The sequence below is a fragment of the Furipterus horrens genome, unplaced genomic scaffold (genome assembly GCF_987537825.1).
Source record: "Furipterus horrens unplaced genomic scaffold, mFurHor1.1.pri manual_scaffold_6, whole genome shotgun sequence".
Taxonomy (NCBI): Eukaryota; Metazoa; Chordata; class Mammalia; order Chiroptera; family Furipteridae; genus Furipterus; species Furipterus horrens.
In genome coordinates this window covers 54815236-54831013 of record NW_028327176.1, presented here as the reverse complement: position 1 = coordinate 54831013, position 15778 = coordinate 54815236, and the positions used below count along the sequence as shown (strand labels likewise).

Genomic DNA, 15778 nt, shown 5'->3' with positions numbered 1-15778 from the left:
ATGTAGTCTGGACGGTGGTTCCCACGCTTCCAGCCTCAGACTGATAAAAAAAGTTATGGAGGCAGATACTAGTTATCATTTTGCACTCTGCTAAGACTTCTTAAAAAAAAAAATCAACATTCTATCAACACCTTCATTTCATAGAAGAAACTAATGTCACACCAATAAGTTCAATTTTTAAAAAAGAGCACATTTTAAATATTAAGTAGTAGATAGGAACTATTATTAAGACAAAGTACTTCTCTTTAAGTCATAGAAAATTAGCTTTAAGAAAAACCTCACTCCATTGTCTCCTTTCCGTTGTTTCTCCAGAAACTGAGAGACACTGTCATGAGCCATCATGTGGACCTTCTGTCCTGGGATCCTGCAGGCCACCAACTGCACTTTCCCTGACCCTGGGCACCTGGAGGAGCAGCGGACCATGGCAAGGCCTGTTGGGATGCAGATATCTCTCAGCAGGGCTGTCTCTAACCCTCAGCTGACCCAAATCCCAGGTGTCTTAACCACGACCACCCAGCAGCCCAGGCCTGTGGCTCACACACAAGGATGACACGACCCTGGCCTCGCTCCAGCCCCTTGCACTCAGGTATGCCTCATTGCTGCCGAAAGAACAGCTTACACGTGTTTCACAAGGGCCACTAGTTCCCGGAACATCCAGCCTGGAAAGCTCAGCCCTCCACCCCTCAGGTTTGATCGTGGGAGGAATGGAATGAGACAACGGGTGGAGCAGGGGATGAATGCTGGAAGGAAGGAAGCAAAGGAACCCAGCTTTACAAACTAGGCAAGTTCTCCTCATCCCAAAACACCAGATCTCAAGCCCAGGAGTAAAGCTCACCCCTGATCTCACCCCCTTTCAGCAATGATCCACGAGACACTGGTCCAGAGAGATGCCAACTCCCCCCAACACCAGCAACAGAAAGGGGCTGTACACTTCTCCCAAGTTGGGGTGGGAGCTGCAGATGTGATCCAGATGTCTGCTTTAACCAGAGACCGGGAAAATAGGGCACCGAGTCTGTGATCCCCACATCATGATATGCTACTTCCACTGGGAGTGGACAAGAGAAGGCAAGAGGGGGCAGAAACAATACTCAACTTCCCTGCCCCCAACACTTGTATCATTCTATCTAGCCAGGGGACCACAGCCCAACTGAGCCCATGGCACAGCTCTGCACTCAGCAGTCAGGAAAACCCAAGCACCAGCCACCAAGTCCATTGAAGCCACAGGTGCCCTAGCCCTGTGGCTCACAGCTGGAAAGAACTTCAAAGACCACCAAGCACAACCCCTCCATTCCCCCAGAGAGAAGACAGGCCCAGAGAGGGGGCCCAGTTTTCTAGCCCCCTGGACAAATCAGTGGCAGAGCGAGGGAGCCCCACAGACAGCACAGGTCTCCGTCTCTGTCCAGCATCAATTCCACTGCCTGGAGCGACCTCAGCTGCTACACCACACCTCCTGAGCTACTCAACTTCACTTGTCCTTACTCCTGCCAACTCTCCGCTGTCACGGCTGCCACCAACATCACGGAAGGGAAAGATGGCCAAAGCAGGGTCAGGTCCTCTTCACTTCCCTCCTTTGATTTCATTCCAACTCCTCCTTCCCTCCCTCTACCCTGCTACTCCAAACAAAGGGAGTACTCCTCCCTGAGATTGTCACTGTCTCAGAAACACACCATTCATTCATTCATTCATTCATTCATTCAATTAGTATCTGAGTGCTTCTGATACACGAAGGAACTGAGCCAGGTCCTGAAACACAGAGATAAACAGTCTCTGACTTCAGGAAGTACTTAGTAGGAAACCCAAATCCTGGGTTTCTCATTAATTTCCCAAGCAATTTCAACTGGCTCTCTGCCATCTTTCTCAGAAAAACGATGGTACCCAATAAAAGGTTTACGGAAAGAAATATCCCACTCCATCAGGGCAGCATAAAATCACTCCAAATTTTTCTTTCCAAACCCCATCAGCCTCCATCCCTTACCTGACACCATCACTTCTCACATCACCCAAGCATTAGTATGACCTTGAAATACACCTGAGGCTTCCAGCAGGACAAGAAACTTCAAGAGATAAAGCTGGATATCACTGTCCAGGAACAAATGCAGACATCAGAGATGAGAGTGCTAGCTCAGAGTCCTTTGTGACCCAGTTGCTCTTATAAATTATCAGCCTGGCGAAGGAGCCCACACCAGCTTCCAATGACATGAATACTCAAAGTTAGACCAAAAGGCTCAGAATGAGGGGATGGGCTTCACTGTCTTTAACAAGAACCCTGGGAATACAGCACCCTCAAGGAAGGGAAAGGGTAGCCAAGCAACAGGCCAGCTTACCTCCTTGAGAAGCCCCACTTTTTTCTTCAGCACCTCACACTTGCGCAGTTTGCAGATTTGGTGCGTGCGGCGGTTGGTACAACTGGTGCAAGCCCCACAGTTTTCCAGCCGCCGGCAGGGCTCACAAGTCCCACACCGTTTTCGTTTTTTCCGCCCATCTCCACCCCCACGGAGTTGATGTTCACTCCCAGCCATTGGGAGCCCAGACTCCTGGAAGCCCCCGACCATTACCTGGCCCTGAGGGAAGTCATAAAGGCCTGGCAGGTCCTGCTGGACTGCCAGGGGCACCTGAAACTGGCTCATGACGCTGCCAGAAGTGGGGGCATAGGTGCTGGGGCTGAGCCACAGTCTAGCTTCCTGTCTGCAACAAAAGCCACCAACTGGCCCTTCTTTCCTAAAACAGTCAACAGTCTACAAGGTGAAGGCAAGTAGCTCCAGTCTCTGGGGTGGGTGGGCACCTCTTCTCAAGCCTTCTTCACCTCCTCTGCAGCAGTCTGATAGGGCTCAGCTGGGGGCCACTCTCCCACTTGCTGGGGCCCCGAGTCTGGGGGAGAACAGCAGCAGTAGTACCCAGAGAAGGGATCATCTTGATTGGGTGGGCTCTTCACCCTCACCCACCCTGGACCCAGGCATGAGATGATCAGGTGTGTAATAGGGACAGAGCAGGGTGAGGAGTTTCTCCTGATATTTTCTCCTCCCAGGTCAGGATCATGAAGGCAACGCTGCCTGAAAAAGACAGAAAGGGGAAGCGCATCACTCAGGGCTCTGGGACAACTTCCACGTGTTAACCTCTTCCTGTTGCTGGGAAAAGAGAAAATGGGGGAAGAGAAAGGGCTTGTTCAATGAAGTTCTGCCCAGAACTCCTGGCAGGGCGCACTAGCACCCACTCACTGCCTGAGGGAGGAGGCTAAGGGCCTAATGGGTTGTTAAAGGAATGTAGACGATGAATTGAAGGAGGTGGTCAAGGTAACTTACAAGAAAGTTGCCTTCTGTCCCACCCCCACGCTGCTGGAAGAGTTGCACCCAAATTCCCACACACACGCCTCACTGGAGGTCGCTGGGGCCTCCCCAACCAAGGAGGGCTTTCAAAATAAAGTTTGCTGAGAGCTGCACTCGGCGGGGCTGCCCGGGCGTCCCCAACACGGAAACGGCCTGGAAGGGGGTCGCGCCTGGGGAAGCCCTCACTGGCCGCCCAGCCGCGCCCCCCACCCCCGCCCACGGGTCAGACGCGGAGGACGGCCCGCTCCGCCTAGGGGGCGCGGGGAGGGGGCGCGCTCCAGCTCGGCCCGGGCCGCGCGCGCGCCGCCGCTCTGGCTCCTTTGTTCTGGGGCCTCGGCCGCTCGGCTCCCGCGGCTCCGCAGCCCCCGCCCCGCCGTCCCCGCCCGGCTCCGCTACTCTGTGACCCGTGGCACTCCAGCCCCGTCCCCCGCAACAAAGTAGCGCCCCCCCTCCATGGCCGGCCCTCGGGCCGTCCCCTCCTCCGGGGCTGGGCCCCTCACGCCTCCCCGCCGCCCCTCCCCCACCCCGGAGCCGGAAAAGCACCGACTGCACCGACCTGCCCGCCGCCTCCGGGGCGGAGCGCACAAAGGGGCAAAGTTTCCCGGCCCGCGCTGCTGCCACCACCGTCGCGGCCGCCGCGGCCGCCGCCGCCGCCGCCTGGGGCGCCCGCCTCCTGGAGCGCCTGGCCCAGCCAAGCTCGGCGCGCGGAGCCCCCCGCCCAGACCGAGGAGGGGACGGCTCAGGAGGAAGGAAGAGGCAGCGGCGGCCGCGGCGGCAGCAGCAGCAGCAATGAAGGCGTCCGCGGGACTCCCCGCCCCCCGCGCGCCGCGGCACGTGCTCGCCCGGGGACTCCCCCGCCCGGGAGGGCGCGCACGTGCGGCCCCGCGGAGCCCCGCCGGCCTCGCCGCAGCCCCCTCAGCCGGCCCTGGGGCTGCGCGAAGGGGAAGTTCCCGTGGAGGTGGAGGCGACGGAGCGGACTACCCATCAGCGGGTGGGGGCAGGGTCCCGTGCTGCCGCACCTTTGCACCTGCAGAACCTTTCCACCCCCGCGGTCGGCCCTTCCTAGACCCGGCCACCCCTATGGGGTGGCCGTCCCCACCCTCCGGTGCTTCTGCAGCCCCGGCGGGCGAGGCGGGCCGCATGGGGTGGGGCACACGGACCTCCCAGCCTAGGCCCTTTCTGAGCCGGCCAGATGTCCCCACTTCCTGCCACTCCCTGCGGGCCGGAGCGGTCTGTGATGACCCCGGCACACTCGGGAGCCCCAAGCTCCCGACCCGACTGACCCCCGGCTCCCGACTGCTGCTCGCTCATTTCGAGGCAGGACAATGGGGGACATCGCGCGTTTGCGTACCGAGTCAGCCTGGCCGGCAAAGAGGGGTTACCCGGGGATAGAGGCCGCGCGGGCCGGCTGTGGGGCACCTTCGCGGGGGTCACTGCCGAGCGTCTTGCCCAGGCGGACCCCAGGACCCTGCCATCTCGAGCCTCCCCCGCGCGGCGCTTGGCTCTTTCGCGTCGAAAACAAAGACTAATCCGATACCCCTGCCCTGCCTCTAAGAGGAGGGGGAACGGGCGCGTCGCGGAGGGTAACCGAGGAGGACAGCGTTCAGGAGGGGCTCGGACAGCTCGGAGGGGACCATGGCGCAACCGAGCCCTGTAACCAGGCACAGACACTTTGAAAAGTCACCCCCGGGATATTCTGCAGGCTGGGGGCAAGAGGCAAGGCACAAGAATATTTCCAAGTTGCCAAACAGCCCTTTCTCTCTGTTGCTTTTTTCCCTCACCTGTTGTTCAGGCCAAGTTGAAATTCCAGGTTAGATTAATTCAACTCCTCCCCTCTGGCCTGACTGCCAGGCTGGTGCCTGCAGCTGCCTTCCACCTACCTGGGTTGCTGGGGAGAAGGGTGGGTCTCTAACACACACACGCGCGCGTGCCCGCGCTCGAGCGCGCCGGCAAGTCCTGGCAGAAACAACCACAGGCGGACTGGCCTGACCAGTTTGGGCGGTGCTCACTGAGCCAGGTACCTGGCAGGCGTCCCCGCCAGACTGAAGCTAACAAGTCAGCCAGAACTGGAAAAAGAGCATTCGGCCGGCTCTTTAGGGGAAAAAAAAAAAAAAAAATGCTACTGGTCTCTAGTAGTGCTGTCCAGACAGCCTTAGGTGATAGGAGAAGCCCGGGTTCTGTCTGGAACTTCCCTTCTAGCATGTTTGATTTTGACAGACCGCTCCAGTGGTGAGGTTGTCAGCTGTGGGGTGCGTGGTGAACATGGCTGCAATACCTACTTCCTACCCCTGGCCTTTGAGAGAACTGAAGAGTTTCTATTCAGGGAAGTAAGTCTAGAACTGAGAAGAGAAACCAATCGAGTGTAATTTTCAATCAAACATGAGAACAGGTGGTGGACTTGTAATTGTTTTTAATGTTATAATTGTTTAATGCTTTAAATAATTTTATTTTTAAGAAAAAGTATATTAAAGAAAATGTAGAAAATACAGAGAATTAGAAGACAATATCACCCCCAATACACTATTGAACTATTTGCTACATTTCCCTATACACTTTTCTATGTGTAGTTTCCTTTTTTAATAAAATGATTGTACTCACACTGATTATACAACTTGCTGTCTTCTTTTCACTTAACATTATATCTAATAAGCATTTCCCTATTTGTTTTACAATCTCCAGAGAGACAGTGTGACAATGAGTCAAAGAAGGTGACTTAGGAGTCAGAGAACTGAGTTCCAGACCTGGCTCTGCTACTTGCTAGCAGAGTGACCTTGGACCAGGTATTCACCATCTTCCAAGGGAATGCTAGTAAAGTACTCAACATAGGGCTTAATAAATGACAACAACTATGGTTTAATCTATAAACAACCTTGTGAGGTAGGTATCATGAAATCCGTTTTATGGGTAAGGAAACAGATTAAGTAATTTACCAAAGGTCACTCAGCTAGTAAATTGTAGATTCAGAATCGGAGCCTGGAATCTTTCCTTCTGTATTCTTTCTTGGTGAGTGGTACGAGCAATTTACTATGTTAATTTACTCTTTACCAACTCTCTATGAGAGGGTCATTTCCCATAACCCTCTGGCTTAGGTAACCAGGGTGTTCCTGTGCCATTCACCAGGACAGTACAGGAGGAAAGATGCTTGGGAACATCTATGCAGAGATGAATGGGGAGTTGAGGGGGCACTGTCTGGGCTGGGACACACACAAGAGCACCTGTCAGTGAATAGATCATCAGTGAGGCCTCAGGTAGGAAGGAGCTCAACAGGAGTGGCCATGGAGGGTGAGAGGAAAAGGCAGCAAGCAAAGATCCCCAGGGAACACCAGCTCCTGAGGGACAGCATCTGACAAGGAGTCGACAATTCGACAGAAGGAAGGAGCTGGCTGCCTTTGAGGTAGGAGGGAAACCAGGCCCAGGCCTGAGACCTGCTGGTCAAGTCTTCCCAACTGCTTCTCCCCCGTAACCTTGCACCTTGGCAGTCTTGCTGCTCTTCCTTCTGTCTCGGGAAACCTCTCCCCATGTCACCCCCCCCACCCCAGCTACCTCTTCTACCTGCCAAATTCCCACTCATCCTCAAGTCTCTGCATAAATGCCAATTCTTCCATGAAACTTTGTCTTGATTCTCAGGTTCCAGAGCCCCACACACTCACCCTCCACAGAAGTTTAACTGCTCCCTCCCTAGGAACAGTTCTCATAGAGGCATTATCATTGTTTGCACATTCCCCTCCCAGTTACTATGAGCTCCTGGAGGGCTGGAACTACGTCTCTTCACCTTTGTAACCCTACAAGGTCAATGAAATATCCCAGTAACACAAAGGATCCACAAGTTTCCAAGGTTTTTCCCTCCTGCCCTATAGGGTGCCCCAAGATAAATCCAAACTTCTCAGGCCCTGCCTTGCGGGGGGTCTGTTGCCTCCTGTGCACGGATACAGTGCTCAGGGCAAGAGAGCAGCTGGAGCTGGCATGGGGGTACCCAGCAAGCCTCTATCTGTGAGCAGCATTAAGCTAGAGATGGTGTGGTTCACTAAGTGTGGTCCCAGGACCACAGCATCACCAACACCTGGGAACTTGTTAGAAAGGCAAGTTCTCTGGCCCCATGCTAAACTTACTCAAGCAGGAACTCCTGGGGTGTAGCTCAGCGATATGTTTTAACAAGCCCTTCAGGTGATGCACGCTCAAGTTTGAGAAACACTGGGCTAGAGGAAGAGGTCTAGAAACAGGTTCAGCACCTAGGCGGCGGCCAGGATCAGGCCCCAGGCGCTTAGAGACGGTAGACGGAGGAAGGCTCCTTTGAACTCAGCCCGGCCCGCTGGCCGAGAATTTTAGGCCACTGCTTCGGTGAGGTCAGAATCTGGCGGTGGAGGTGCCACAAGGGCTAGAAAGGGAAATCCCGTCGCTAGGGGAAGCCCGGACTGCTGGCAATACAGTGTTGACAGCGCAGACTGCGGGTGGAGATGGAGGTGGGGCTGGGGAAAAAGGAGGACTTCCCGCTCCATTGATGAACTGCAGTTGATTCAGCACTGGGCCGAGGGCATAAATTGTGTGCGCGCCTGTGGCTCTTGGGGAAGTCACTGCGTAGAACCAACACTGCTGGGTGTTTGCTGAACGTGCAAATGATTGGATGCGACTAACCACCTCTGAGGTGCTTGACCCCACTCCTTCTCTTTAGCTAATAAGCAATTTGTCCTATTTGAAGAATGAGCTTTTGTACTATGGGACCTTTTACAGAAATGTAAGTGGACACCAATGTTCATACCCAGGTTTGGTTGTAAAGATTGAAGGCATTGGGAAGTTTATTTGATTTGGAATGTGCTTCTTCGGCCATATATTGGTTAAAATGTTATCAGCTCATATTTTCATAGTGCTTTCCCTGTTCAAAGCACTTACACACACATTATCATTCTGTCTGTACAGAGATGTTGATACACCAAATGTTGCTCTTCTTCTTTCTGACATAGTTATTATTATCACCATTTTGCAGATAAGGGAACTGGCTTTCAAAGAGGTAATTTGTCCAAGGTCATTTGCTACTAAGTGGCAGAATCAGGACCTCTGAAATTAGCCTACCAATGCCAGAGCCGATATGGGGCAGAAGGTGGCATTTTGCTCTTATGGAATAAGAGATTCAATAGTGGATTACTTTTGGACGTAGGTTGGTTACTTTAACATGTGTGGGGTATCTAGACTATGTTTGTAAATAGCTCTCAACAAATACTTTCATGTGTTACTGTTTCTGTGACTTCACTTTGAATCTAGTTTCAATCAAATAGACTATATAACTTAAACAAGGAGAATGCCAGGGGCCCCATTGTAATGCAAAAGAGATGAAATTACCTGGAACTCTTTCAACCTAAGCAGGCTGAGCAGGATGGGAACTTTGACTAACTCAGAAATTAGGTTGCTGAAAATTCAACATGCATAAAGACCTTGGTGCCCCCAAAACTTGATTTGGCTGGTTGTATCAGTCAGGATCAGTTAGCTTATGCTATAATAACAAAGAATCCCCAGATCTCAGTGCTTTGACATAACATAATTTTATTTCTCAATCATGAAATACATCTATTGTGGGACAATAGGAGCTCTGTTTCCCATAGCCACTCAGGGATTCAGGCTGCCAAATGGACATGTTGCCTACTTAACCCTGAAGGCAGAAAACAAGGATATGGGGCAAATGGAGCACTGACTCTGAAAGCCTTTACCTCGAAGTAACACACATCACCTCTGCTCTCATTTCACGGGCCAAAGCAAGTTGGGGATGGGGTGGGGAGCAGGGAAATACAATAGATTTAATGCTCCCACATGCCTGGAGGGAGAAGCAAAATCATTTGGCTAACAGCACTAATAACTAACATACGGGGAATGCATATATAGGAGGTGGATGTGTAAGTGTGCATTTGAAGTATGTGTAAGTGCAATCAGTTCCGCCCATCTCCATGGTGCTTCTCCCTCCTGGGAACACATACTTGAAATTTCTACTCTAATGGGTTATCATTTCTTGCCCGAGAGCAGGTGCAGAGATTTAGACGAGGGTGAAAAATCTGAGTTAAGGTGAGCATGGTGGAAGGGGTAAGTGGTGGTGGGGCAAACTCAGTAGAAATCAATTTATAAATAGAGAAAGACTCTAGCAAAGGAAAGGACTCAGGGTTTATGTGTTACTAGGGGCCTGCCTGCTGAAGGAAACTTCTAAAACAGCATATCTTTGGTAGAAGCATTTTCTGCTTGTTGCCATGCACTGCCACTCATCCTTCCTGGATAAACTCAGGTGATACTCCAGGAAGCCTTTGATGACTGGGCCTGCCAATCACATGGTGAGAGTGCCTAGGTCTGTCCCATTCACTGTGCTGTGGACAGGGACTACATCTTGCTGCACACTGGCTGTGGTATGGGGGAATTTATTAGAAAGGGTCTGAAAATGGAGGCAGAGAGACCAGCTGGAAGACTGTTACAGGAACCCAGGTGAGAAAAAAATGATGGTCTCCACTAGGGTAGAGGAATTGGGGCTGGAGAGAGAAATTAGGGAGAGATTTAGTGAGTCAAATTAACAGGATGGGGATTTATGGAAAAGGAACAGGATGGATGGTAGCACCAAGAGGCCCAGAGGAGGAGCACGTTGTTGAACAAGTCAGCAATAACACATCCTATGGAACGTGGCCATGGAGAGACCCAGAAAGCAGCACATATAGGGGCCTGAGGTTAAGGTAGGGAACACTCACTGGGCCCAGATCCTGTGATCTACCCCTTGGGTAAACTTCAGCATCAGATCCTCAAACAAGATCAGCATTTAAAATTTTTTATTTTTTAATTTATAGATTTAGAGGAAGAGGAAGGGAGAGACAGAGAGAAACATCATTTTTTGTTCCACTTATTTATGCATTCAGTGGTTGGTTCTTGTATGTGCCCTGACCAGGATTGAACCTGCAATCTTGGCTGAACCAGCAACCTTGGCTTATTGGAATGACTCTTTAATCAACTGAGCTACCCAGCCAGGGGAAGGTCAACACTTTTTAAAGGAACTTGTGGGAAGAGAAGGGTGGGTGGGGTAGGGGGAGGAGGTAGAGGAATGAAGAGAAAATATGTGTAATATAAAAATGATAAGCCCTGGCCAGGTGGCTCATTTGGTTGGAGCATCCTCCCGTACACCAAAAGGTTGCAGGTTTGATCCCTGATCCGGACACATACCTAGATTGCAGGTTCAATTCTTGGTCGTGGTACATATGAGAGGCAATCTATTGATTCTCTCTCTCTCTCTCTCAAATCAATAAACATATCCTCAAATTAGTGTTTTAAAAAGTTGTTTTTTAAATGGTGAGATTCTTAACTCCACAAGTCCTAAGAATCCATCCAGAGCAGTGCAAAGGCTTTATGGAAAGGGCCGAGCATCCTTAAAAGACTGCTTCAGCTGTTTTGTCCCATTATCTTTTTTCCATGTGTTGCTCCCATCTTGTGTCCTGCTGAGCAGGAGCCTGCTTATCCCATCTGAGATCTGAACCTGATATCAACCCCTTTCATCCAGGAGGCTCCCCCTTCCTTGCATCCTTTTATGGCTTGGGGATCAAGCCCCATCTGCAGAAACTGTACTGCGCAGGGGACCAATTCTCAAGACCCTATCAGAGACTTCATTCTTCTTGCTCGGCTGTTGTGCACCCCTGTCCTTGATATCCCCCCCTTTCTCACACACTGAGATGCTCCCTCTGGATTCCCTGACTGCATTTCCAGCTTCTCCATGTACTGGTTTGTGACTGTAGGTGAGGTAATTCCCTCTCCTGGCCTCCTTCCTGTCTGTGAAAATGGGACTCACGATGCCTCCTTTGCAGAGGATCATATGAGCCCTGCTGTAGCAAAGTCCTATCTCAGACCTTGGTATACAGTAAGCACTCAAGATAACCCTTTCTTCCGTCCCCATCCCACCCCCTGACTTCTCTTCCTACTTCACAGAGAAAGTATCTACAATATTTTAATCATATGTATCCATGGCAACCAGAATTAAAATGTATACAGGTAATCAGTGGGGACATTGTGTCACCTAAGGAATTTGAGATAATGATGTCCAGGTGCCCAGGATAAAGCTTGGCACTGAGAAGAAGCCCCTTCTCAGCCTCCCCAAGTGGAGTCAGCCCATGTCCAGTCAGCCTAAGGTCCTGTCAGCTCCACTCTAGACTGTCCTAAACTTGTCCCCCGTCTCAGGTTTCCTGGTCCTGCCCAGCCCACTCCACTCCAGTCTACCTCCCTTGCCCTCACTCAGTGCCCTCCTTTCTCCCTGATGTGGATCACGTTGCCTTTGATTCAGACCTCCTGGGCTCCAGGCAGTCCCACCTGCAGTCCTGCCCAAAGTCCTGGAGTTAAAAAGGCTGGGCTCTGGGGCCACTCTGCAGTCAATCAGGAAAAGAAATTTCATCCTCTTGTCACTCAAAGTGTGATCACTAGACTTGCAGCAGTGATACTATTGAGAGTTCGTAGACGTGTAGAAACTCAGCAGCTTCAGAGCTATGGCATCAGAATCTGCATTTTAACAAGACTTCCAGTGATTCAGAGGCACCCTGAAGACTGAGAAGCTCTGCTTTAGAAGCCTTCAGGGGCTACGGATAAGTAGGCTAGAGGTAAAAAGCACACAGGCACCCCCTACTGAGCCGGGAGAGGTGCTTTTTGGAAACACCTGCACAAACAGATCCAGCCATTTGAGGTCACTCTAGCATGGTTCCTGGGAAGATGTACTATATTCCCAACATTGTTCTAATGACCTCCTAAACCAGGGATGGGCTTATCAGCTGATGTCTCAGTCTTCTTGCCATTCTTTAGGACTGTCTTAATGGTTGCGTGACTAGGCCGTGGCCCACATGCACACGACATTCAGCATCTCAAACCACAATAAAACTTGAATTTGAATATCCAGCCTTTGGAAAACAATCTAATTATTCACACTCAATCAAAAAACTGTAAGACAGGAAATAGGGTGTTGAAGGCAGAAAGAGACTACAGGGAACAAACAGGTTCATCACTCAAACAGGAACATGCAGTGGGCTACAGGCACCTGAGGGAGGCAGTGGTCCATGGGCCCAAAAGGAGTCTCACAGCAGAAAGAAAGAAAGAAAGAAAAAGAAAGAAAGAAAGAAAGAAAGAAAGAAAGAAAGAAAGAAAGAAAGAAAGAAAGAAAGAAAGAAAGAAAGAAAGAAAGAAAGAAAGAAAGGAAGGAAGGAAGGAAGGAAGGAAGGAAGGAAGGAAGGAAGGAAGGAAGAAAGGAAAGAAAGAAAGAAAGAAAGAAAGAAAGAAAGAAAGAAAGAAAGAAAGAAAGAAAGAAAGAAAGAAAGAAAGAAAGAAAGAAAGAAAGAAAGAAAAGAGGTGGGGAGAGAGAGAGAGGGAGAGAGGGAGGGAGGGAAAGAGAGAGAGAGAGAAAAAAAGAAAGAAAGAAAGAAAGGAAGGAAGGAAGGAAGGAAGAAAGAAAGAAAGAAAAAAGGAGGATGAAGAACAACAATGTGTAGGAAGCCTGGAAACACCCACGAGGCCTGACAAAGAATTCAGGCTCATAAGCATGTGCTGATCTATGTAGAAAAGTCAATAGAATGGGTTTTTTAAGAAAGATCTCTATGGCCCTGGGAGAAGGCTGCTCCTTGGCCTTGAGAGCCACCTTACATGGTCTGCCAGAGGTGCCCATCAGCCTATTGCTGCCTGTGTGCACCACTGGGATATAGCCCTAACATTAACACTAAACAGAAAACTCAGGATTAGATAAGAAAAATACAGGGCACCCAGTTAAATTTGAATATCAGAGAGACAACGAATAGTTTTTTAGTATACATATATCCCAAATATCACATTGCCAGACCAGCCCTACTCAGGATTAAAGTCTATCCCCAGGGCATGGGACTGGGGCAGGTTTGACCTGAAGGACAATCTCTACTTGGGGCCCAGTAGTACATCCTAAAACCCACCCTATTTTTGAATACAGACCAGAAATGGGTTTTGTTAGTTTTGGCGTGGGGCAGTCTTTTGTGAGAAGCTATGCTATATTGTTTGCTTTGAAAATGTTTGCCCTACAAAGTAGGAGGGAACTACCAACATGTTTGTTTGGTTGGTTGTTTTTACATGGGGTAGTTCAAGGAATGTATTCTACAAAAGTATTGTAGACGCAATTCAGGTTCCTGGAGGAGATGGACTGTTTCTTAGTTCAGACCAATAAAATCCTGCTTATCCATATAAATTACTCTTATATGAGCAAGCATTTACTCATTGTGACCTGTAAAGAAAATGTTGGTAACTATTTACCTGACCAAGTAATCTAATCTAAAGGTATTTCTAAGGGTAAAATCAAGAAACCCTTCTGGATGTCAAAAACCAAAGTAAATGATAAACAGAAGGGAAATGTTTACAAAACAAGTGAACAGGAGAAGTGTTACTTAATATGTAAGGGAAAAAAAGACAAATACCCAAACGGAGGAAAAAAGCAAGGGCCATGACCATTCACAAAAGAGAAAATACAAGTGACCAATAAAGATATAAAAAGTCCAATTTAATTAATAATCTACAGATCACAAGTGAAAATGCTGTAATAATTTTCTTTTCCAAGATATGCCACTGATGGGACCATAAACTCATGTACTCTTCTGGGAAGCAATTCAGTAACACTTATCAATAACCTTCAAGATGTTTATACCCTCTTGCTCAATAATTTTACTTCTGGGAAAGTGATGCCCAAAAATCTGGCACAAGGATTTTCATGGAAGACAACAAAAAACTGAAAACAATTTAAATATCCAACATTAAAGAGTGATTAATTTATGGTCTATGAGCACATTGGAATATGATACAGCCATTATTATAATGATCTTATTAAACATTACATACAGGTTAATTATAGAAAAATAAAAATATACAAAGAAAAAAAAATCTTAAAATAATCTGTAGTCCATTGACAATCACTACTGTCATGAACCATATCTTTCAAAAAATTTTCTGTGTTAATATTAAAATAGTGTTTTTGAAAAATAGTTGGTAACATTGGGAAATACATGAAGTCAAACAAAAATAATCAGTATATATTGTATTATCAAAAATTCACATATAATATGCACAAAGATTAGACGAGAATACATCAAAAGATCAACAATGAATCTCTTGATCTTTGTTTTCTTCTTTATACCTTCGTTCTAAAGTTTCTGAAATAAATAGGTATTATTAGTCCTATAATTGAGAAATAGAAAATTACTTCTGAAAAAAGGCAAATGGAACACCAATGCCTTAATGCAGGTCCTTAAGAGAGAAGCAAATCCTGATTCCTAACCCAATGCCCAGGTCCTACTCTCAGAGATTCCGACTGTTGGGCCTGGATGGGTCGGTCCTTGGCGACATCCCATCATGCACAGGTTGGGGGTCTAACATGCAACCAGGCTGGGAACTACTGCCTGTATGAGTTTCTAAAGAAGTTGAGGCAACTGTCCTCTGGTGAAGGAGGAAATGCAAGATCTGGTTTCAAGCCCCATACACATAAGTGATTCTCTCTAATGGTGTGCTTTAGGCAAGTTGTTTATCTGAACCTTAGTTTGTCTATATGCAAAATGGGAATATTTAGCGCCTGCGGCCAGACTTTTGGTGTGGCTTCAAGGACAGGATTAACGAGAAAGTGCTATATGAAATAGACAACATATTGAATATGTTGTTAGATTCTGGAAACTCAGATGATAACAGTTATTTTTGATCAAAGAAATATCCTTGGCAACATGGGAACCCATGCAAATAAATGAGTGTATTTCTAAGCTGTGTCAGTCATGTAATTTGATTTGATTTGGAGATCCTGTAGGCAAGTGCTGTCAAAAGTGGACGCCTGGGGCAGTCCTAGCCAGAGGGCTCATGAACAGTGGACAGCAGCCAATAGATATGGATTTGTTTAGACCATTTGGTCATCTTGCTTTTTGAGAATTGGCTAGCTTCCAGAAGCCAAAACCTTGTTCTCATGAAAACGTGCCTTTGCTTTAAACCAACATTATAAAATAAACTGTCTTCTCTAAATTGTCTCCTTGGGAAGTTATGGGACCATTGCTTAAAATGTCTTGGGAATTCCTCTTTTGAGATTGTCTTGTCCAAGCTACATGTTTTTCTGAGTATTTTCAATCAGTGAATTCATTTTCTGTTCTTTGAAGAGGAGCTTTATTTTAGAAAGCAGCCAAAATATCTTTCAGAGCCAAATCTGATGATTAAGATTGTATTTACACCTAGTAAAACTTTTTTTTTAATGTAAAGAGATCACGTGTAAGGTATGTGTATGTCTGTCTTGCTACCCAGTGTGTTCCCAGTGTGTTCATAGCACCTGCGACCCAAATATTGAACATATTTTTGCTGAATGGTGAACAGAGCCTGGCTCCTACTGAGACCCATAAACTGTCTCCAAAGGTAAGTCTGAAAAGATTTTTGAGCAATAGCAGCCTATTTGGGATTAACGAATTCTAGCTTGTAAGCTTTTCTTG

At 48.3% G+C, this 15778-nt stretch overlaps 1 protein-coding gene across 1 annotated transcript in view; it reads right to left on the bottom strand.

Moving 5' to 3' along the window:
* Nucleotides 1-3927, bottom strand: part of TET3 (tet methylcytosine dioxygenase 3) — a 111325-nt gene extending 107398 nt beyond the window's left edge. The window contains exons 1-2 of the mRNA XM_090281526.1: nt 3880-3927; nt 2325-3050 (exon numbers count right to left, since the gene is read on the bottom strand). Of these exons, the coding sequence (XP_090137652.1) occupies nt 2325-2627 (303 nt within the window). The 5' untranslated portion in view covers nt 2628-3050; nt 3880-3927. The remainder of the gene's footprint in view (nt 1-2324; nt 3051-3879) is intronic.
* Nucleotides 3928-15778: the final 11851 nt, after the last annotated feature.